General features: G+C 40.9%; 1 protein-coding gene across 1 annotated transcript in view; it reads right to left on the bottom strand.

Annotated features, from left to right (window-relative positions):
• rad23ab (RAD23 homolog A, nucleotide excision repair protein b) overlaps positions 1 to 24,389 on the bottom strand; it is a 58,884-nt gene that overhangs the window by 26,190 nt on the left and 8,305 nt on the right. The window contains exons 2-5 of the mRNA XM_039767015.1: positions 16,364 to 16,445; positions 14,957 to 15,036; positions 10,659 to 10,909; positions 10,495 to 10,544 (exon numbers count right to left, since the gene is read on the bottom strand). Coding sequence (XP_039622949.1) covers positions 10,495 to 10,544; positions 10,659 to 10,909; positions 14,957 to 15,036; positions 16,364 to 16,445 — 463 coding nt within the window. The remainder of the gene's footprint in view (positions 1 to 10,494; positions 10,545 to 10,658; positions 10,910 to 14,956; positions 15,037 to 16,363; positions 16,446 to 24,389) is intronic.

Below are 24,389 nucleotides of genomic sequence, written 5' to 3'. Positions count from 1 at the left end.
TCTTTAGAACTCACTCACTGGAATTGGATTTTTGTGTCCATGGAGATTGAAAAAATTACCTACAGGGGCATTAGGGTGTGTGCAAAGATACTCACTTCAATAAGAAAGGGGGGCAATTAATATGCCCACCTATACAGGATATCTTGAAATCAGCCATGTCTGCCATTAACTACATCTTGGGGCACTAATGCTGTACGTATTATGATATGGCCTCTTTTAAATTTTTTGGAGTGTTTTTTTTTTTCTTCTAGGGCGTAAGTGTCTCCTAATGGTTTGTTTTTCTTTACTTATGCTGATGATCAAGGTTGTTTTTACCATCAAAGTGCAGATAAGAATTCTGAAAATCGATCCTGCCGCACCCTTACTGTTTAGTATGGGTGGTGCTATTTTGTGTCTTTAAGTGTTTCTATTGTATTTCTGCCTAAGAATGACTAGGGCATGCAGTGCGTGATGTCATCAACACAACTGTATAAAGGCAGGCACTGCGCACTTCCTTTGTTAACCGAGATTACGGACAGAATTTGTTTTCTATTTTCTTTAATGTTAACTGATAAAAGAAATTATTGCTATGAATGATCAACTCCGAATTTTGTGCTTGATGAAAGATAACAAAACTGTCTAGAAATTCTCAGAAGTATTTCAACTTCTGGTCCCTTATTCTATGTTTTCTGACTTTCATCATACTTAGCTGAACAGAATAAATAAAATGGGGAAAGGTCATGCAGTAGGTATGCAAAAAGAAAAGGAGTCACTTACTTTAAATCATGAGGTGTCAAGAAGTAATAAAGGGCATTCATTTACTCCTATTTATCATAGTAGGTGCCAAATAAAAATTCCTTGGTTATTCTTCTTAGAAAATGGTAAGTAGTAGCTATTACTAGATTGTAATAACTTCAAAGGGAACTGCATTGAGCATGTGGCGCTAAACCAGTTTAACTCTTCGGAGGCTTCATTTTGTTTTTTTCAAACTTCTTTTTATTACCCATTTTTTGAAAAACATAAAACTAACAAAACAGTGTTTCAGCAGCACTTTCATTGTCACTTTCCTCCGACAGGTCAAAATCCTCATCTGACAGTGCAGAATCCGAGTCATCGACAGTACACAACACATCTCTGGCAGTGGATTTCTTTTGACGACAGTGGCTGCCGGGATTTGATGCCATACAGTAGTGAAAATCGATGGCAATTCTTCTTTATCTTGTGGTTTTTGTTGCCATCTAGTGGATAAAACTATATAATACAGTCTAGGTGGTTTTCCTTAGACGTTAGCCTTCAGTCCTTTATGTATCGACTATTGTCAACACCCGTCTTGAAAATGTTAAAAAGCTATTTATTTAACCTGAAAAAACAGTAGTGACAAGAGTGGAATTTATTTACTGAACTACAAGCTTAAAAAATGGGGCATTTATCAATTAGATGGCGCTAAATAAAAAGGTGGTTATTTCCCTGACAAGTGGTAAATAATAACTAGTTGGTGTCTGAAACAAAAAGTGCCAGGTAATAAAGAGAATTTATTTTGACTGATAGATCACGGTTAATAAGAAAGGTTATTTACTAAAGAATACGTTCTGTGTTTTTAAGTCCAATTTAGCTCTTCTCGAATATGATATATACATATATGCATTTCTCACACAAAATTGTGTTTAAAGTTATGCATTTTCCTATAAGTATTAAAAAATACACAGCCTGTCCTGTCATTTTATAATGGAAGCCACGGGACACAATAAAACAAAAGCCTAAAAACTTACCAAATATGACCATTTTGAAGCGGAAAAAGTTTTGATATAAGAAAGCAGGCCTTCCATGCTTTTATTTGTGACAGCAAAAGGATATTTATTGCAAATTCCTGGCACTATTTTTACTTTCTCGTATACAAAGTATAGGGAAAGTATTGGAATTGTCCAAAAATTCGATTTTGAGATTTTGATGAATCTCAACATTTTAGACCTCCCTGAATCCGAAGATACCATTTTTGGAATTATGTTTGTGTCTGTCTGTGTGTGTATGTAAACATTATAACTTGAGTATGTTTTCACTTATGTCAACCAAATTTTGCATACAAGTATTAGGTATAAAACATTGGTTACTATCAACTTTTGAGCTATTTCCGCTATGCAGAAGTGGTACTTTTTCTGAAATGTTTACCCAAAAATATTAAAAATTTGATAATTTCACATTATATTATGGTAAAGCACGACATTCTAAGCATTTTTTGTAGCTTTGCATTTTTTTTGAAAAACGACCAGTTTTCAAGATAATTGGAATTTTCTGTTTGACGTTCAAATGGTAAGACATGCATATTTGAGAACGTTGTTAGGTTTACGTAAACGAAATTTTGCATACAAGTATTACATTACACACATTACTAAAGTCTTTTGCAACATCTGACTCACTTCTGCTTACTGAAAATGGTAATTTACCTGTATTGTTCGCCAAAATAAAATTATCATGGCAAATTTTTTATTCCTGCAGCTGCAGAGTTCAATTTATTAAATTTTACTTTTTTATAATAGGGGCGGCACGGTGGCGCAGTGGTAGCGCTGCGGCCTCGCAGTTAGGAGACCCGGGTTCGCTTCCCGGGTCCTCCCTGCGTGGAGTTTGCATGTTCTCCCTGTGTCTGCGTGGGTTTCCTCCCACAACCCAAAGACATGCAGGTTAGGTGGATTGGCGATTCTAAATTGGTGTTTGTGTGTGTCCTGCGGTGGGTTGGCATGGACTTTTATAATAATTGTTCGATATATAACAATTAACTTTTATAATAATTGTTACTTTTTTAATAACTGTTTGATATATCATTACTTTGATTTGTTGTTGATGGCTCTTTAATGTACATAATATAAAAATTAATCATTGCCTTGCGGTTTACTTTCCAAATATCCATCCCCATATCTGAGTACACGAGGATTTCGAGGGGATACCACTCCCATTTTTTTTTTTTTGAGGAAAGGATATGTTATTCACTTGTACGACAGGATGAGGAGTTCTCACCTAAATACAGAAGTAAATCAATACGAAGCATGTGGCAGTAACAGTTTAGTGTGATTTTCTCTTCTGAGAGGAACACATGCGCTTGGGGTGAAAGGCTATTAACAGCAGCATTAACATAAAGTACATAGCTGGTCTTTTATAATGGCTGAATCTCATAATATTGTTTTTATGTTTGAAAATTACATGTTTAAGCTAATCTCAAGACACTGATCAATGCTCTATGACTTTTTTTAGCTTGAAAAATGGACGTATTCTGTGACGTATTTAGGCTTTCGTTTTCTGGTCAGGAACCCATGCCCGATGACTTCCAGTATAAAATGCCAGGGCAGGCTATGTATATTTTAAAACTGATAAGAGAGCTCTTAACTTTAGAACACAGTTTTTCATGGCAAACGCATGTATACCATGTTTGTGAAGAAACAACTTCAATTTGAGAAACAACGCACTTATCCTATAACGGAGTTAGATTCTGAACACTTACAGTAGACAGGTACTGTTGTGAATTATTTTCATCTGTGATTTGTGGATGAAATATTCTCTTGTTTCACCACTATTTTTTTAGGCATGAGACAAAATTTTGTTTTATCGAATTTTGAGATGCAAAATACTGAAATACGAAACATGGCCTTGCATTGTGAATTCTACAACATTGCAAAAGCTGAAATGAAATGCAAAGGCAAATAAAAATGTCTTTCATCATTTAAAAATCTAGTTCTAAAGTATAGCATGCCACCTGATTGCATTTTTCCAGAATTGTTATTCACAGTCTGTTAGTCAGTTAATGATGTGAAGGTTAAAGTTGTCGGAACACAAGTTTCAACGTAAGTGAAGGTGAGCTGTGACCACAGATTAAATGTTTCACACACACGCACTTAATTTAATTATTTGCTTCCTCAGACGAGTATGGCGAATCGAGACATTGATTTATTAATGCACCACTGCATCCATCAACTTGTCTTCGACCCAACCTCTATTGGGACTGACAAGGTGCAAATTTAGCATTGTACTGGAACAGTTACCGCGATGTGCTCAGGGATGCTACTGGGAAGAGAAAGCTACAGTCACTGCAGCTCTTACAAGCTGTGGATGTGAGAACAAAGACACCGCTACACCTTCCACTGATCCTGGTTCAGAAACAATGAGGAATTATACAGCAATGGATCTCCTATTGCTTTCAGTCCTCTAGCATGGGGAAGGAGGAGAGCAGCCACACTCCCAGTGCTTGCATGCTTTTCTGGTCAAATCATTCATTACCGGTCAAAAGTTTTAGAACACCTTTGGTTTTCCACTTTTTCTTCAGATTTAATCAGAAGAAATGCAATGAATGACCTAAACTGGTGAAAAGGTAAACAGTAAACTACCAGAAGTTTAAATTTAAAGTCTAGGTTAGCAAAAACTGAAAAAAGGGAAATTTCAGAATATTACAAACTGGCCTTCTTTGGAGAACAACTAATAGGTTACAACCTACTGATCTTCTTCTTCCTCTTCTTTCAGCTGCTCCCGTTAGGGGTCGCCACAGCGGATCATCTTCTTCCATATCTTTCTGTCCACTACATCTTGTTCTGTTACACCCATCACCTGCATGTCCTCTCTCACCAGATCCATAAACCTTTGCTTAGGCCTTCCACTTTTCCTCTTCCCTGGCAGATCTATCCTTAGCATCCTTCTCCCAATATACCCAGTATCTCTCCTCTGCACATGTCTAAACCAATGCAATCTCGCCTCTCTGACTTTGTCTCCCAACCGTCCAACTTGAGCTGACCCTCTAATGTACTAATTTCTAATCCTGTTCATCCTCGTCACACCCAATGCAAATCTTAGCATCTTTAACTCTGCCACCTCCAACTCTGTCTACTGCTTTCTGGTCAGTGCCACCGTCTCCAGCCCATATAACATAGCTGGTCTCACTACCATACAGTACTGTAGACCTTCCCTTTCACTCTTGCTGATACCCGTCTGTCACAAATTACTCCTGACACTCTTCTTCACCCATTCCACCCTGCCTGCACTTTCTTTTTCACCTCTCTTCCACAATCCCCATTACTCTGTACTGTTGATCCCAAGTATTTAAACTCATCCACCTTCGCCAACTCTACTCCCTGCATCCTCACCATTCCACTGACCTCCCTCTCATTTACACACATGTATTCTGTCTTGTTCCTACTAACCTTCATTCCTCTCCTCTCTAGAGCATATCTCCACCTCTCCAGGGTCTCCTCAACCTGCTCCCTACTATCGCTACAGATCACAATGTCATCAGCAAACATCATAGTCCACGGGGTCTCCAGTCTAATCTCATCTGTCAACTTGTCCATCACCACTGCAAATAAGAAAGGGCTCAGAGCCGATCCCTAATGTAATCCTACCTCCAACTTGAATGCATCCGTCACTCCTACCGCAGACCTCACCACAGTCACACTCCCCTCATATATATCTGGTACAACTCTTTCATACTTCTCTGCCACTCCCGACTTCCTCATATAATACCACAGCTCCTCTCAAGTCACCCTATCATATGCTTTCTCCAGGTCCACAAAGACGCAATGCAACTCCTTCTGGCCTTCTCTAAACTTCTGCATCAACATCCTCAGAGCAAACATTGCATCTGTGGTGGTCTTTCCTGGCATGAAACCATACTGCTGCTCACTAATCATCACCTCCTTTCTTAACTGTGCTTCCACTACTCTTTCCCATACTTTCATGCTGTGGCTCATCAATTTTATTAACCTGTAGTTACTGCAGTCCTGCACATTCTCCTAATTCTTAAATATCGGCACCAGTACACTTCCTCTCCACTCCTCGGGCATCCTCTCACTTTCCAAGATTCCATTAAACAATCTGGTTAAAAACGCCACTGCCATCTCTCCTAAACACCTCCATGAAGAAAGCCATTCCTTAAAGGACAAAACAGAGCCTTGAAATACCACCTGTGGACTACTGCAGACTGGAAGAAAGTCTTATGGACCAATGAATCAAAATATGAAATCTTCGGTTCATCAGGCAGGGTGTTTGTATGCCATTGTGTTGGTGAAAGGATGGCTCCACAGTGTGTGAAAACAACTGTCAAACCTGGAGGAGGAAGTGTGGTGGTCTGGGGTTCCTTCACTGGAGGTTGGTGTTGACTTGCACGGTGTGACAGGCATTCTGAATCTAAAGGGATATAATACCTTCTGGTCTGTGTCTACTAGGTCAGGGGTTCATCTTACAGTAAGACAAGGACCCAAAACATACCCCTAGGCTATGTCAGAAGTACGTTAAAAGGAAAGAACAAGAAAGCACACTTCAAAGCATGGCCAACACAGTCTCCAGACTTCAACCTCACTGAGTTAGTTTGGGATGAACTGGACAGAAGGGTGAAAGGAAAGCAACTTACAAGTGCAACATATTTGTTGGAACTTGTGCAACTGTGTTGGGAAGAGCTTTCTGACTAATATTTGATTTCCCTTATAGAAAGAAAGCCACACGTGTGTTTGGCCGTTATATCAGCAAAAGGTAGCTACTTTGACGAAGCAAAAATGTGAATAAAATTTTGTACACATAATGATTTCTTGCCTTATTTTTTTCACTTGCCATTGTTTGTTTATCCCTTTATTTTAGGAAACACTAAGACATTAAATTGCGTGTATTTCCATAAAAACTGAGAAAACTGAGGTGTTCTAAAATATATGATCAGTAGTATACATCTGTACCCAGTGAGTGAGTGTTAAAAACTGCAGGGCATATTCTCATAGTAGAGGTGTCTCACTTTCAGGCAGAGAGTTAACATTTTCATTTTTCAAAAAAAAAGGAAAATGTAATATAATTTATTCGTACATCCATCCAGGACTCACAACTAATGGATGAGTAAGGTATTCAAGTAGATGATAAAAGGAAAAAAATACAAAAACAGCCATTGAAGAGCAACAATAAATGTTAATTTAGAAAAGAAAAGGATTTTGGGCCTGCACCAAATTAACATCATTCTGCACCAAAATCTTTAAATGCCTTTCAGACAGCCTTGGAGTCACAATCCCTCCTAATCCAGTAACAGCTGTGTTTGGTGGGCTCACAGAGGGGCTTAAAGTGGAGAAGGACAAACAAACTGCAATGGCCTTTACTTCACTATTGACATGTAGACTTATCTCGCTCAACTGGAAGAATCCAAGCCCACCTCTGTTAAGTCAGTGGGTACCTGATGTTATCTGCTATTTGAAACTGGACTTAGAGGATCCAGATTCGCACTTAGAGGATCTGTGCAGAACTTTTTCAAAACCTGGCAGGATCTCATCAATAACATTTTAGAATAAGCATTTTAATTGAGGAAGTGTATCTTCTCCCCTTTTACTCCATTTATCTCTATTCATTTATTGATATATCTATTTTATTATTTTTTACTAACTTTACGTTTTACTCTGCTGGCCTAGCTCGCTTTCTCAGGTGTTGGGGTTGATTTATTTTGAACCTTTATTTTGTTAAACTTGAGTTATTTGTATGGAATGTGTTTTGTTTTTAATAAAATCAATAAAATCCCAAAAAAAAGAAAAAAATGTTAATAAAAAATGTTATTTAATCGTTAAGAAAAACAAAAACTAAAAAAAAAGCAAAAGGATCAGTTTAAATTTGGATGGCTTTGCACCGCAGTAACTTTATATTATGGGCTTATAGCGTAATTATTGTCACAAGTACAGAGAAACAGTACCTGCACCTGCTAATTAACAAGCACAACAGGCATGTTATTATATTACTTTATTTTAATAAAAAACAAAATGCTTGCAAAATGTTATGCTAAACCGTGTATATCTGTACACTAATTTGGATTGATTTTGCAGTGTTTTGAGTTATTTATGTTTAAACCTAAAAATTTCACATACAGGTAGCCCCCAAGTTATGGACATCCGACATACGAACGGGATCGCAGCTGCTCCTTCATCTGTCTGGGGGAGGTGATGCAGGCTCCTCAGTAACTGCCGCTCCGTCATCTACGGCCTGGGGACGCTGCAAGCAGTGTTCTGGAGGGGGGTGGTTTCACTGCTTACTCAGTGTAGTTTCACTTGGGCGGCTCTGATTAATGAATGGGGTGGTGGGGGCCGCACTCTGTTCATTCTCAGTGGGCGGCTGGGTGCGCGGAAAGCAGTGACTTGGGGTCCATAGTCACTGGGGCCGAAGCTACCGCTCGTGTGCAGGACAGAGGCTTGATGGGGTGGTTCACTGCCCATCCACCACGCCACCGGAGCTACTGCTCCAGACTGGACGGAGGCTGGAAGAGGCAGAGGGGGGCATTTCACTGCCCATCCACCACACAGCCTTGCAGTGTCCCTTGAACGGCTGCCCCATTTGTTCTCAGTGGGCGGCTGGTGATGCCTCAAGCCGTGACCCGGTTGTGGGTGAACGGAGGCCTCTGAGGGTAAATGGGGCGGCCGGGGGCAGCATTGTACTGTGCCTCCGGTGGCTGCCTGTTGAATGGGGGCAGTGGTGGGCGATTCACTGCCTGCCTTTGGCCGGACCCTGTTTGCTCTTGGTGGGTATGCAAGTGGAGGTGACTGTGTGGTGGGCGCCTCGTCACCCCCATTCATTCTCAATAGCAAGCCTGCTTGTACTGTTATGTACATAGCAGGAAGTTGTCTCTCGTCAGTGCACCAGACATGCAGACGAGGGGTGCCTTCCCGCTGTGATAGCATGTACAGTGCTGTGCAGAAGAGCTCATCTTAACCCTTCAAGAATGTCTCTGAAACACAAATCTGATGCAAGTGCTGGTGATACAGTAAAGAAGAGAAAAACCATCACCATGGAAAATAAAGTAGAAATAATAAAACAGTCAGAGAGGTGAAACTCCATCATTCATAGGCAGAGCACTTGGTTACAGTTGGTAAACAATAGCATTTATTCAAATAATGTACCTGTTCTGACTTGCATACAAATTCAACTTAAGAACAAACCTAGAGTCCCTATCTCGTACGTAGCCCATACAATATGAATTGTATCGTGCAATAAGTATACAGTCTCATGCCTACTACTTGCATCTCACTATGGTTTTGCATAGTGGAGAATTCGTTCATGTCAGTGGTTCTTTATACTGTATTTAGTTATTTCAATTGCTTACATTTATTTTGTACTATCTTTTATGCCATGTTTAACTGTCATAGACACTGCCATTTGTTGTTTTGTCACCTTGGTTATGACTTCCTGGATGACATCAACCGTTTAAGCCGACTGCCATCCGAGATTGCGGATAACCAAAGACATTGGTTAGACTTATTTTATTTATTCTTGGGTTATTTTTTGACTTTGATTTTTGGTTAAAGTTGTGGAGTTAGACAACAGTTCCTTTAAATTCTCAGTCTCGATCTTTGCTTTGGTTAATAACTACGTCTCTTTTTCTGGTTCCATTTTTTTTCCTTCCTCTTGTGCTAATTCTTTGTTGTTTTTTTTTTGTTTTTTTTTAAATGAGTGATTCCGAGATGAGACGTTTATACGGTGACATGTGCAGCTTGCAAGTGGAAGTTAAATACCTTAACAAAAAAAAATGGACCAGAAGAAGACCAGTAGTCAGAGATGTGATGTGGCAGCATCTGTGAAAACTAAATGTGGAGTACAAGATTATATAAAATAAACCTTAAACAATAAAAAATTTGTAAATATAAAGTACTACTGACAAAAGAAGAATTCTCCACTATTCAAAACTTCAGTGGGTGGCAAAAAATGGTGGTGAAGCATGACGACATTTCGACAACAAATCGCTGATGAAAACGATTCACAACCGGTGTTTTTAATTTAAACTGACGTACAGTAGTAGCAGGTAATCAGTGGGTGTGGATAAAATAATGGGAACGGCACAAGGAAACAGCAGCTTAACTTTGAATTAGCTAAACTCACAATTATAAATGCAGCTGCAGAAGAGGCTTCTATTACGCTGATTGCCAGTTACAAGTATGTCAGCCATAAAAGAAGTCCGACGATTAACATTTTGATGAGGAAGTTTTCAAAGCAACATGAGGCAGCTAACAAAAGATTAAAGGGTCAGTGCAGGAATCGTAGAGGTATCAGTCACTAAAACTGCAAAATGATTTCATGTATAATGAGTGCAGAAGGCAAACATGGACAAGAAGGCGCCGGCAAAGAGAGGCGGTGGTGTCATGTCAAAACCTGCTGATAGGGACAGACGGACACTTCACTAGATAAAGTATGGCTGATGATGATTTAACTTTTCCCTACTTCGTACATCAGGACAGATTAGCATTTTGCGAAAGCCAAAGGATGCCTTCAACCCGCAATGTTTGGTGCCAACTGTTAACTGTGGTGAATGATCTATAATGGTAATTGCAGCCATTTATTGGGAGTCATTAAGTCTAGTGATTGTTGTTGCAAGGTCCTATAAAAGCCAAGGAACATGAGGCCATTTTCTTTATTTGCCCATATTTATTAGTCGTTGTCTCTACCGGTGTAAACAAAGGTTTCTCTGACATGGAAGCTGTGATGCCCACACTCCTCCTTGCACACACAGAGAACTCATTGGATAACTGCAGATACCTAATATTGACGCTGCCTCTTCTAAAAGACTGAAGTCTTCTTCTGAACCTCTAAAAAAAAAAAAAAAACAAAACAAAACAAGAAAACACAAGAAAGGAAGCCAGTGCCAGGAATCCTTTGCCGAGCCCGCACCACCCAAAGGATGCAATTCATCAAGCACTCACCTGGAGGGCGCCTCTGCCTCTTCTGGCGGCCGCTCCTCTGTCTCTGGGAGTCGGGCAGACGATTCGGTGCTGGAGGCTGGCGGGGTGATGAGGGGTGTCACCTCAGCAGCCGGCTGGATCACTTCAGGAGGTGTACTAGAGGGCAAAGGTGTGGCATCCCCTGGTAAATCAACTGCTGCTACGGGCACGCTAGCCACGTCTGGGAGAGGGGCAACAGGAGGAGGAGGCGGAGCAACAGAAGAAGCTTTTACCTAATGGAGGGAGACAGAAGATGGAGAAGTTAAAGACCACAGACAGACAGAGAGCACCCTGCTTATTTTATTAAGACAATCACAGGTGCTGTGAAATATCAAATTGTAACATAAAGCTGTATTTAATGGTCCTTGACTAGCTGTACAGTGTGCCGCCAGTTTTAGATAGATCAAGAAGAAGACTTCAAGACTGAAGAAACAGCAATGTCAGGATATTTCCAATGGGGGACACACAGCAACATAAGGCCCTATCAGTCGCAGACTTCAATTATATAACCTTTAGAGTGTCAGTGCAGCTGCTGCACGCTCCCGTGAGCATTAAGTTGTGTAGTCTGACATCCCAAGCAGCTCGGTCCAATCGATCTGCAATTCACCCTACCAAAGAAAGCTCATCCGCTAGTACAATGCATACAACGCAGTTGTGAGGAATAAGGAATTGTGGCGGTTTTGGACCAGACAGACATTAAGAGAGACTTTTCTGACTGACGTCTCGTCTTTAAAGTATCACGACAAAATGGAATAAAAGAAACACATTGGGGCTGTCGCGTGATACTTTGGAAATGTGGGGCAGTGCTGGAAAGTCATCAGGGAGCCATCCAATTTGTCATCCCCTGCAATTTCTTGTCATATAATCTGATATCCTCAGGCGACGAGATCAACTACTGTAGTCATCAAGTTTAATAATAATGATAATTTCTTACATTTCTATAGCACTTTCCTCATTGCTCAAAGCGCTTTAGTGAGTGGGGTGCCACTTCAACCACCACTAATGTGTAACATCCACCTGGATTATGCGACAGCAGCTATTTTTGCACCAGTACACTCACCAGACATGAGCTGTTAGGTAGTGAAGGGGTGAAAGAGAAAGCCAATTACAGACGGTGGATAATTAGGGGGCCATGATGACTAAACCGTGGTGGGCAATTTAGCCAGGACATTGGGATACACCACCCAGGAATCTTTTATGACCACAGAGAGCTAGGACCTCAGTTCTATTTCTCATCCAAAGGATGGTGCCATTATTACAGCATAGTGTCCCCAGCACTGCTCTGCGACATTTGGATCCACAAACAGACCTCAGGGTAAGTGCCCCCTGCTGGCCTCACCAACACCTCTTCTAGCAGCAACCCAAGCTTCCAAACTTTTCCTAGATGGACTCCAATTCAAGTATTGGCACGGGCCCGAACATGCTTAGCTTCAGGTGGATGACCTATTCTGAATGAACCCTTCCAGCTTGAAGCAGTGTGATGTGACGCCAGCTTTAGCTAAAACAGAAATGGTTGAAAGGGAAAGTCTTGAAAGAGAAGGAAAGGCCCAGGAGATGAACTAGAGGGGAGAAAGGAATGAAGGAGAAAATGAATTGTGGAGAGGGATTTGGTCATATAGGGCTACCAGTTAGCTGCAGGAGGACAATCCCAGAATGTGTGGAGAAAAGTGTACAAGAATTTGCAAAACTGAAAAGTTTGTTTCATTAAACTTACTAAAAAGCGTATTTTGGTGTATTTAAAGATTTTTTTTTCGGAGGGTGAAAGAAAGTAACTCTTTAAGGGGGTTGACAACACTGCACAACCCTTTTCAACCTGTATATTTCTTAGAAAAGGGTGTAGCTGAAAATAAATGGGGAAAAAAAATACCTTTTGCAAACACGGCTAAACACAACCCACAATGACATAAAATGATGTAGACTTAGATAAAAACTAATCTAGCAAGGTATTAAAATTGTTATCCAGATTAGTTGTGACGAAAATGCATCACCTGTGGTCTTAGATGAAATCCCACTTTGGCCATTTCAAAACTTCAATCAGTCCCAGCGCACTCCTGCTGCCCGATGGGATCTAAAGCCCCCAAAACACTGGTTTTTGAGCTGCTGCCCTCATTACAACCTCCATTCCTAAGTGTTGTGAACTAGGAGTCATTACAGTTCCAAAACACTTCCAATAATACCCACTAGAGGGAGATATCACCCAGGCCAGTAATAAGGGCAAATGCAGCACCTTCATATAATACTAGCTGGCTGTAAAAAGCCTGGGGTCCTAGAAACTATTGAAATGGTCAGAAAAAAAATTGAAATGCAGAGTCGGCGGTTTCGTTTTGCGGACGTGCTCGCTCCCCTTGTCTATCAGCAGCGAAGCGAGTTTCTCTCTCCTCAGAGGTTTCATTTTGCTGATGTGCTTGCCTCACTTGTGTATTAGCTGCTAAACAAATTGGTCTCCGACTCGTTAACTTGGGGCTGCCTTGCCAGCTCTTTAAGCTTCACGCTATAGCTTTGCACTTCCGGGCTGGACAGACAAGACACACACACTTCCACGCGTAGACGACTAAGCGAAGAAGAAAGAGCAGTGCATCGAAAACAGACCCCAAAGCGTTGAGAGATCAAAAATGTTGGCGTGATACACATGCAGAGCAGGTTAGAGATAATGGAAGTAGGAAAATTCAAAATTCTCAAAAAAATGATAGTAAAGACCGCATTAGCGCAAACAAATGGAAAATTTTACTCGATTACAATAAGGGAACAGCTAAAAGAGATCGAATAGTGTTTGAGAATGTCTGGGGGAGAAGAGAGACAAGGCAGTGAGACAAAAGGACAGCTGGTGTACAGGCCTTTAAATGTTCGAACCCCCGCACGAGATGCAGATCACGTGGAAAGGTAGTAGCAGCAAGCCAGCAGCTCATCGAGCAAAAAGGAGGTAAAAAAAAAAACAAAAAAAAAACTATGTTTCCTATTGTATCCCCGTTTAAGAGAAGTTTCGGAGGAGCGACCATGTCTCCTTGGGGTGCATTCAGCACCCTCTTCACAACGCGGGGGTTTAGCAAGCGAAGCGAGCAGGTGGCAAAGCCCCCTAATTTATATATAAGAAAATATTTATTTATTACAAATAGTGTACCAAACACAATGAAGCTCAACAGAGCACAAAGGCAAAATAAAACTGCCTGAAACACGAAGGCAATCCAAATCAAACAAGTCCTAATATATATATACAAGGTCAAAAAACAGAGCAGAAAGCTGAAAAATCAGGAGATCCAGATCTTCTTTTGGCTGCTCTCATTTAGGGGTCACCACAGCAGGTCATCCGTCTCCTTCTATGCTTGTTTTTTTATATCCTCTTTGGCCTTCCTCTTTTCCTCTTGCCTGGCAGTTCCATCATCAACATTCTTTTCCCAATGTACCCCCTTCATCTCTCCTCTGCATGTGCCCAAATGTTCTTAATCTCACCTCTCTCACTTTGTCACCAAACTGTCATATCTGTGTTGTCCCTCTAATTCCTAATCCTGTCTACCTTTGTTACTCCAAACGAACATTTTGGTATCTTCTACTCTGCCACTTCCGACCCCTGCCACTCTGCCTCCGTCTCCAAACCATTTAACACAGCTGGTCTCACTACCATTTGATAGACTTTCCCCTTTCACTCTTGCAGGGAGGCTCTTCTATCACAAATCACTCCTGCCACTCTTCTCTACCCAGTCCACCTCGCCTGCACTCTCTTCTTCACCTCTCTGCCACACTCTCCATTGCTTTGGACTGTTGAACCCAAGTATTTAAGTTCATCTATTTTCACCACCTCTGCTTCTTGCAGTCAGAGATCACACATTGGAGATGCAAATAATTCACAAAAATCACAATAAACACGAGTAAACTTGCCAACTCTGCAGCATATTTATAATGAACCGACAAGAATTGTGGGAGGCAGTCTAGATTTATAGGGTGGAGGACAGTTCCTGGAGGTGATTATTAAGTGGGAATCACATAACACAGGAAGCTAACGTACATAAACAATATCAAAAACAAATAATAATTTACATAAACAACAAAATTAACATTAACACAATCAACATAAATCAAAGAGCCAAAACTGACATGAAACATGCATTTGAACCCCAGCCAGTGGAGAAACCCTGGTTGAGACACCATGACACCAATATGCCACATAAACTATATTTTAAGTTGGAGATGCAAAATTCTGTGAATATAGGCTAAATTGTTTTTGCATTAATTGACAAACAGATTATGAATTTATTTGTACAGATTTTTGACAGACAGTTTCTCACCTTTGTCACCATAACAACAACAAAGTTCTTTTCGTCAATCTTGTAATCCTTCAAGGGGATGTCATCATTCAAGATTTTACCTGAGACGTTAAAGTCAAATAAAAAGGTTAAAGTAATTGTAAAAAATAAAAATCCAAAAGTCAAAAAAAAAAAAACTGACACAAAAAAAGCAGGTTCATTTACACGTATCATTATTTACATGCACAGGTAAAAGATACCGATTTTTTTTTTATTTATCTATTTCTTTGACTCTCAAATTGTACATTCTATAATATCTTTACAATTTTTAGTGTTTATTTGACTTGTTCTGTGCTAAAGGAATACTCCATTCAAACATTTTATTTTTATATTACTTACCCCATGTAGTTTATAGTGATAATCGAGAGGAAAAAAAAATTAAACTCATGTTCACATGGAGAAAGGAGACAACGACTTTCTGAAAGAACAAGACCCAATGGTGACCACCACTATACAATGCAGCAAACAATATCAAAAACATCCATGGTGAAATCTCCTGTTACTCGTGTCACATAATCCACATGTCAAGCCATCCAGTCGTATGCTCACAGTGTGCAAAACGCATGCATTTTTTGTTAAAATAGTGTTACATAAACACCTCCATAAAATGACTATAATCCACAAACAGAAAGCCCCTTCACCTGGGATTGTGCTTTTGAATTGAAGACTTGACCAATGAATGAGTGATGGTGTTAGGTCTTCAATTCAAAAGCATAGATCTCTATGAAAATATGACATTAAAATTTTTCTCGATCATCACGACAAAGTACATGGGGGTAAGTAACATATTAAAAATATCACTAATGGGTAGAATATTCCCTTAAGGAATTTTTTTCTTTTTGCTCTTTTGAAACTTGTTGTATTTTTCCTTTTCTGTCAGTAAATCTATCTTCACAAATATTTCTTGTGCCCTTGCCCTATACCAGCTAGGGTTTGACAGTTATCCTCTCCCTTGTGGAACATTTAGAGTGTATTACAGAATATATTTTTCTTGAACTTTGAGAATAGAGTGCATTTTGGCCCAGCGTAGACTGAAACAAGCCACTCAGGAGAAAGCTTGGCTGCCTTGTGGTGCACTTTTTCTGGGCAGGCTGGAGGGATTCAGGCCTACATCCATGGGTGTTTCTGAACAACTCCCATTATTGTTGGCTATTTGTGGGATTATATTACAATAATAATTAGGAACTGGGATTTTCTTAATGGCACCTGAACTGTTCCGTTTTATTTTACATTTACTGAAGTAGCCTTTTAGCCTGTTGATGCTTTTAAAAGATTCCCTCCCACTTAAGCTTTGCTTACCTGCCTCTTTTATCCTGGGTGATTTTTAATATCTGCCACCACACCCCTACCCAATTTAATTTTTTTTCAGACCATTAAGTACCCCCTTACCTGCGTAAATAAGCTTCTGTCCAGAAGCTGGATAAGCATCAGCGCCCTTCTCAGCTTCAATTTTTTCCTTTAATGATCTTACCTAAAAGAAAATGCCACAAGCCACTTAGACATTACTGCTACTCTGATACAGCAATAAAAAAGGCACTAATTAATTACAAGTTAGCAAGAAGTTAGTCATGTCCACTGAAATCAGACTGCTTCACATCCCAAAAAATGAATCAATCAAAGCTGCTCAGCAGGTGAATTACTTGTGCTTTGATAGATAGATAGATAGATAGATAGATAGATAGATAGATAGATAGATAGATAGATAGATGTGAAAAGCACTATATGATAGATAGATGGTTCATTCAACTTACTTCCACACATTTAGAAGACAAAAGACGCTGACGGAGAGGTGCGAAGCGTTTTAAGGTGGGACATATCTACGAGTTTTTTCATAGGCTCTGGTAATTCTAGTGTTAAAGAGAGTTTGACAACTAACTTGCTACACCATCTGTGGACTCAACTACTAGACAGCAGTCAGCTGTCCACAACAGGTCTAAATCACCCAAGGTATAAGCACAAGAACACACTCAGCAAACTTAAGTGAAATTATTCTGCAAAAAAGTGCCATATAACAAGAAAAGCGACAGATGGTATGACATAACAAATGCCGACACCAATTACATCTCAGAAGATATGGTGCCAATTCAAGCGGTTAAGATGGATGGTTTGGACCCACGACACACAGTGACTGGCCAGAAATATTTCAGTCAAACAACTCTGCCTAAATTGTAGGATTCATATTGCCAAACTCTGACACATAACAAACGTACAGAGGGGTTCACATTTTGCCACAACAACGGATTTACGGTCAAACCGAAGATCCATGCCATACCTCTCTTTGGAAGTGCATTTCATTGACGTAATATGGCAACTGCAACGCTACCGTTTGCAAACATCCTACTTGCCAGAAGACCACACAGGTGACATCATTGCACAAGGACTAAATGATGCGCTGGCATCATGGTTGCTGCGAGAAGACCACAGATAGCAGGGCTAACGTTGTCAGTGCACTACAGATTAACAACTGGAAGAGACTTCTTGTTTTGGACATTTTTTTGGCTTCATATTGCCATTGGTGAGTAATTTGGGTTCCTCTATAAAATGCAATTTAAATGAAACTGATCTAGTATGGAGCCCTGTAAATGTCAGGTAAAAAAAAAAAATACTGTTTGAACTACTTATTAATTTTATTTCCATAACAAGCATATGCCAATCAGGCACCCTTAATTATGCCAGCTGTCTTGGCTGGGGGTCCTCAATTACTTAAAACATTTGCACACACTAAGCCCTATGGCAGTAGAATTTGGAGCAGGTAATGCCACAAGAAAGAGAGACAGCAAAAAACAAAAAAAAGTCTTTCAGTAGTCATTTAAAAAAAAAAAAAACAGAAATTCAGAGGAGGTGACACTGAAAAAGAGATGATGAGCTACTTGATGATACCTGAGGTGGACAGTGATGTAAATCCACTTGAGTGACGGAAAACACAAGAAATTCATTTCACCCAAACTGGGGAAACCTAAAACTAAAATACCCGTGCATCCCCGCCTCAAGCAGCCCTCCTAAGTGGACTTTCTGCACCGGAAAAACTGTTTTAACATGTAACCGTGCTGCTCTGAATCCTGACGCTGCGGACAGACTGGTGTTTCTGTCACACAACTTGAAGCTTCCTCAGTAGAATTTTACACTTGTTTTATTTTTTCTGATATCTTTGTGTAATATTGGACAGAACATGAAGTTAGTAATTTGTTTAAAAATGTAATAACTGGTTTTGATTTTTTGTATCTTTGTGTAATATATGACAGAAGGTCTTTACAAATACTATTTTTTCCTGTGCAGTGTTCGACAGAAGTTTGGATTTTTACATAATAGTACTATGTTTGATTTTTGTTTTTGCTTGTATGCTGCACAATTTATCTTACAGCAGAGCAGTTTATGTTTATCCAGAATGTAATATTCATGCCCTGTAGTTCACAGTGGAACCTTGGTTTGCGAGTATAATTCGTTCCGGAAATGTGCTTGTAATCCAAAGCACTAGTATATCAAAGTGAATTTTCCCATTAGAAATAATGGAAACTCAGATGATTCATTCCACAACCTAAAACTATTCATTTAAAAATGATTAATACAAAGTATAAAGTAAAAATACATAAAACAAATTAACCTGCACTTTACCTTTGAAAAGAATGATGGCTGGTGTGAGTGAGTTTCTAAACTCTTTTGGGATTCCACCCAATGGGACAACAGGTGGAAGGGTGTCCCGAAGCAACCACAGGCTCCAATCGCTGTAGCAGTTCACTGTTAAAGCGAATCCAAAAAGATCACGGACATGCTACAAGCGCCTGCCGTTGATGTGTAATACAGGAAAATTATAAATGCACAGGGCTCAGTATTACTTGGCCACCAATCTGGCCACGACCCTGCCTGACTGCTGTGTCTGTGCATAGTTAGTGGCAGATCCCGCAACAATAAATAACCGTGCTGTTTCTGTTTCAAGCTGAATAAAGCTGGTGTCGCTAAAGTACTGAGACTCAGCTTCGTGTTTTGGGGTGCCAAGACAGGGACTCACACGTTACAACACATACATGGTCACCATGCTATAGTAAACATTATACGCTTGTACAGATGTTGACTATATGGGTATGGCACGCTGACTCACATGGAGAATGGGAGACAATTATCCACAATTCTGCAGCGAGAGAGAGAGAAGAACCATCAGCTCAATTGTGATCATGTGATGCTTGGCAGACAAAGTGTATCCATACTACTAGTATTGCAAGACATCGCTCGTTTATCAAGTCAAAATGTATTAAAAATTTTAGCTCATCTTCCAAAACACTCGCAAACCAAGTTACTCGCAATCCAAGGTTCCACTGTATTTAATTAGCCGTCTCCCACAGCTCCGCACGCGTAGCAGTGAAACAGTACAAACTTTAAAGATCAATAAACAAACAGGTATCGCTAGCTAAGTGGAGGCAAGATACGCTGCAAAACACAGAGGTACAGCAACTCGAACGCAGGCTGGCGCGTGAGTGAGGAGGGCCCTTCCCGGCTCCCCACTCCTGACCTCCCCTTGCCCTCTGTCTCAGATTATCTGAGCGTGAGAGTGGATGGCCTCGCCCCCCTCCCATCGGCCCGCTGCGTCTCTCTTGGATTCGCGCAAATAAATCTGTACCGCAAGCGAACTATGATACTTTGCGCGATGAGAGAAGTCACAAAATCAACCGGAATGTTCAAGCAAATTATAGAAGAACACCTGATCTGGTTCTCTCATGAAAAGTGGACAGACATACAGACAGATGTTGGATTTTTTATTACATATATATATATATATATATATATATATATATATATATATATATATATAGAGAGAGAGAGAGAGAGAGAGAGAGAGAGAGAGAGAGAGAGAGAGAGAGAGAGAGAGAGAGAGAGAGAGAGAGAGAGAGAGAGAGTTGTAATAGAGGACAGGGGAAAAAATCCGTCAGTCCAAAACAAGTCAAAGTTCATAAAGTTTTCTACGCATATTACTATTGACACGACTTATAATCTCACCTTTAAGACTTTTCAAAAGGGGTTTTAATGAGGGGGGAAGCACAGAAACCGAAACCGTGTTAACACAGTAAAACACTTCAACAGATGGTACTGAATTTGCCATTATGTTTAGGTCTGGCCCCACTTACACTGAAGGCGACATTCCACCTCAGAGTTTCAAATAAAAGATGGCTGTAGTGCAATGGAAGACCAACATACAAATCACACATCACTCAAAAACGGCCATGCCTGCTTTCACCACAACTTGTGTTTACATTTTTGTTTATGCAACTTAAAACACGGGCTTCATTAAATTTGAAGAATTTCACTGGGGGAGTCGTAATAGAAGGACCAACCCCACAAAAACCATCCATTACTCAAAAATAGCTGAATGGACGTCCATGAAATGCTGCATGTATATATACAGTGGGTAAAGAAAAGAATCAACACTCCCCTCTTCAAAATATTCACATTTTGTTGCTTTGCAGTCTGAAATGAATACACAAACAATACAATACTTCTCCAGTTTATTTACTCAATGCAACGTATAACAGCCAATATGGGGAGGTAAGTCTTTTCTATACCCACTGTATTGCAGGTAACCCAACCTAAAATTTTTCAAAGTCCATAAACTCTACATCCCGCCTATTCAAATGGCGGCCCAGAAGCAACCTACGATTGGCCCAGCCAGTCGTCCCACCAAAAACACAGAGAAAAAAAAACAAGAAAAATGATCCTTCATAAATTCCTACATTAGTACAGAACATGAATGCAATACTCTGCGTAACAAAGCAGCATTCAACCCACGATGTAGTGCGTTGTTGCGTGTCTAGAAGCGGTGGTAGTAGTCTCTGAAACTGTGATGACCTGTTAAAGGAGCCTCTTCCCTGAGGGAACCTCTTCCTCTTTTACCATTTGCTCCGCTATCACCCTGATCCTGTCACTCAGCTCTCTCTAGGGATGTGCCCTGGGCCTACACAAAGTGCGTTCCCTCAAGACTTCACGCCCCCCACACCGACAGTAGTGAGACACATCACAAAATCAACACACATGTGACGATTTAAACCTAACCTGGGTTCCCCAGTGTGCCGTAGACGTTGTACTCATGTGTGTCAGCTACTGTGATCACTTGTTATGGGTTTGTGAACTGTTGGCTTTGACAGCTCTGATGTTTTTTTTTCATTTCTTCTGTTAAATGCACTTTCTGCCGTAATTGGGACATATACATTGTGACGGGCGGCCTCGGCCATTACCCAGTCGGGACGCCAATAGAATAGAAGGACCAGAGGAGAGAGCATTGCTGAGGAAATACCTCAGCTGGGATGCTACCACAGATTCCCACAGGGCACGCTAGGAATTGGAGTTTGGTGCAGCCTTGCTGGGTCCCTTGGGGGCCACCAGGGGGAGTTGCAAAGCCCTACAGAGGATTTCCACCACACCTGGGAGTGGTTCCAGCTAATCATGGTAAGCCACCTGGAGCACTCCCAAGTGCTGAATAAAAGGAGCCGGCTCCCACCATTCGAGGGCCAGAGTCAGAAGGAAGAGGACAAAGCCTAAGGAGGAGTGGAGGCGAAAGCACTGGAAGCAAAAAGGGACTGTGTTCGGCTCTGTGAGCATTGTGTGCTGGATTGGACTGTAAATAAACTGTGTGTTGTGTGCTAAACCTGTGTCCTGCCAGTCTGTTTCGAGGAGAGGGTGGCTGTACACACCCTTGGGCATCACAACGTATAGATATATATGCAGTGGTGTAATCGCAGCACTGCTGTCTGCCATTAAAAAGTTCATGGGTTCACATCCCATGTGGGGCACAAAGTGCTTTAAGTACAGTCGACTTCATTTAAGTGCACGGCCTCTAGACAAGATCACCACATGCGCTTAAGCCGAGCGTACAATTAATAGGAGTGCAACATGTCAATCTGGGCTGTGGAGTCGGTAGATAAATGCTCCGACTCCGACTCCTCAGTTTCTAAATCTTACGACTCCGACTCCTCTGTATGTATATACTATGCTAATGTATTTTCTACATCCATTGAAGGAAAGGAAGGCAACATACAAGTCATTTCACCACAGAACTACTGGCTAGGAAGCCAACACTCTACTATAATGCCAGATTAAAGACAAACACAATTGATTGGCGGCCGCAGATTGCGGGTGTCCACATGGACGGGCAGATCCAGCTTGCCGAAAATCTCGACCACCGCCCCCATCCAAAGTAATGTGATGCCTCTGTCTGCTGCAGTGGCTGTCTCCTCTGTCAGCCAGCCGGAAGTTTAGTGCATTGTGTCACTCACCGGCCAGCTGATCAGCAGAACGAGCCTCTGCTGGAGACAGGTAGGGAGATCTGTGTTCTCGGCTCCTTCGGCCCCCTTCACTAGCGCATAGCGAAGGGGAGCCGACGGAGCTGAGAACACACCAGACGATTTTTCAGGCGTTTGACGCGTGATGACTTGTTGAACGGCTGAAAAATCGGCAGTGCATCTGTAAATGTATGGGGGGCTTTAGGCTAGGTTCACAGTTCCCTGTAACAGTGGAACACGACACAATGGAAAGCGGTGCCGCACCTTACCTGTGCATTACATCCCATATAGTGACGCATACAGTCAATGAAAAGCATGCTTCATAGTTACTTGACATGTTCGTTTTGTGGTAACATTATGCACTGCATGCATTGGGCGTTATTCTTACAGCAGAGAAGTAGTTCATTATGACTGTTTGTGAATTGGGACATTTCAACTTACTTTTTTAATTCCCATTTAAATTTAGTAGGAGTCGGAGTCGGTTAACTTTTTGCCGACTCCGACTCCAGGTACCCAAAATTGTCTCCGACTCCGACTCCTCGACTCCGACTCCACAGCCCTGATGTCAATCCTGAAAGTTGACTATTCAGTTACCCTACCTACTAGCCTAGTCAAACATAATAAACTATTCATTAAAATAGACTACGGTGAAGAATATAGTGGATACATGTATAGTACATACATACACATTACTGTACCTGTATTGTACTGGCAATTCATAATCCATGTAGTTGCACGTGTCCAAGTGTCAATCAATCGGGCCTACAATTTACGAAAATAATCAGTCATTGTTTTATGCACGCTGTTCACACGATTCAGGCTGTTTATCTGATTACTGAGGTCGTAAAACCATCCAACCGTCCATAGTCCTGACAGCCATTTATCACCAGATAACAACACAGCATGTGTAGGGACTTCAGCACCTCCGTGAAGGAAACAGTCTCTGCAGGTGGTTCATTGATCCCGTTGGCAGCAGCAGTAGCTTCGTCTCCGTCGGAGTCTCGGTTTTTGGCAGTGTCCTTAATGACTGTAGAGATCTTGGCATCAGTACTTTCATCTGAATGGTCCACCTCCAGCCGGTCACAAGAGCTGGGCTACTTATGTCGTCACACGCCGATTATGTCATTTGAGCATGTCAATCAATATTGTTGTTTGAGTAGTGCATGTGAAGAGGCTGTGCAGTTAACCGGAGTGAATTTGGCTGGAGGGAATCGCAATGGGATCAATAATGTACAAGCACTTAAGCGAATTATGGGCGTATCGCTAGCGAGCTTAACCGAAGTTATTGGCCGTTTACTTGACTTTATACAAATAGGAACCGTACAAGTCACATGCAGCTAAGCGGAACGTGTGCTTAACCGGCGTGCACTTAAGTGGAGTCGACTGTAGAGAGAAAAATGGCATGTAAATATAAAGAATTTCTATTATTATATGACAAAACTATTTATTTTATTTCAAACGGAAAACAAGTATTATTGCTAATACTGCTCACTTTTTGATTTTCTGCACTTTGAGATGTGTCTGTATGGGTCAGATATGACCAAAATGTTTTGTTTTTTTTTTTATTTCAAATGCGGAAAAAAGGTATTACTATTACCTGTTCAGTTAGAGCTTTTTCATTGTTTTTATGTACTTTTTGACATGCCCGTGTCAGATGTGACCAAATTTAAAAGGGAAACAATGCCTAAACTTTACTTTTTTTCCGAATCATTTGTGTTGGTTTAAAATTTAGCATTACCTGCCATTTACCGGCCACTGGAAATGTCTGGCCCGACTAAATTTCTTGGTTTGAAAATCCGGCCCCAGTGAATTTGCAATTGAATAGCCCTTCTCTACACGATTATCACAAACAGTGCTTCAAATCGAGAGTTAGGCCAGCTTACATGCCACATCCATGATTCGATTATTTAACAAGCCATCCAGTTTATTAATGTGGGATTAAAGTTCTAATCATGAGACCCTAGGAAACCAAGAAATACAAAGAAGCAGCGTTTATGGTGCCAGCCTAGCAAGAAGTTACTGCAAATATGGCAACCAATTGGACACAAAAAGAGAACATTCTCAACTCATGAGAACAGAGGAATTGATAGGGGGTGGTGGAGATGACAAATGGGATAGCCAGCAAAGACAAAAGGGTCAACATTTGGGAT

This window comes from Polypterus senegalus, chromosome 10 (genome assembly GCF_016835505.1).
Source record: "Polypterus senegalus isolate Bchr_013 chromosome 10, ASM1683550v1, whole genome shotgun sequence".
In the NCBI taxonomy this organism is placed as follows: Eukaryota; Metazoa; Chordata; class Cladistia; order Polypteriformes; family Polypteridae; genus Polypterus; species Polypterus senegalus.
Note: the sequence above shows the minus strand (reverse complement) of the source record. Positions and strands in the feature narration are given on the sequence as shown.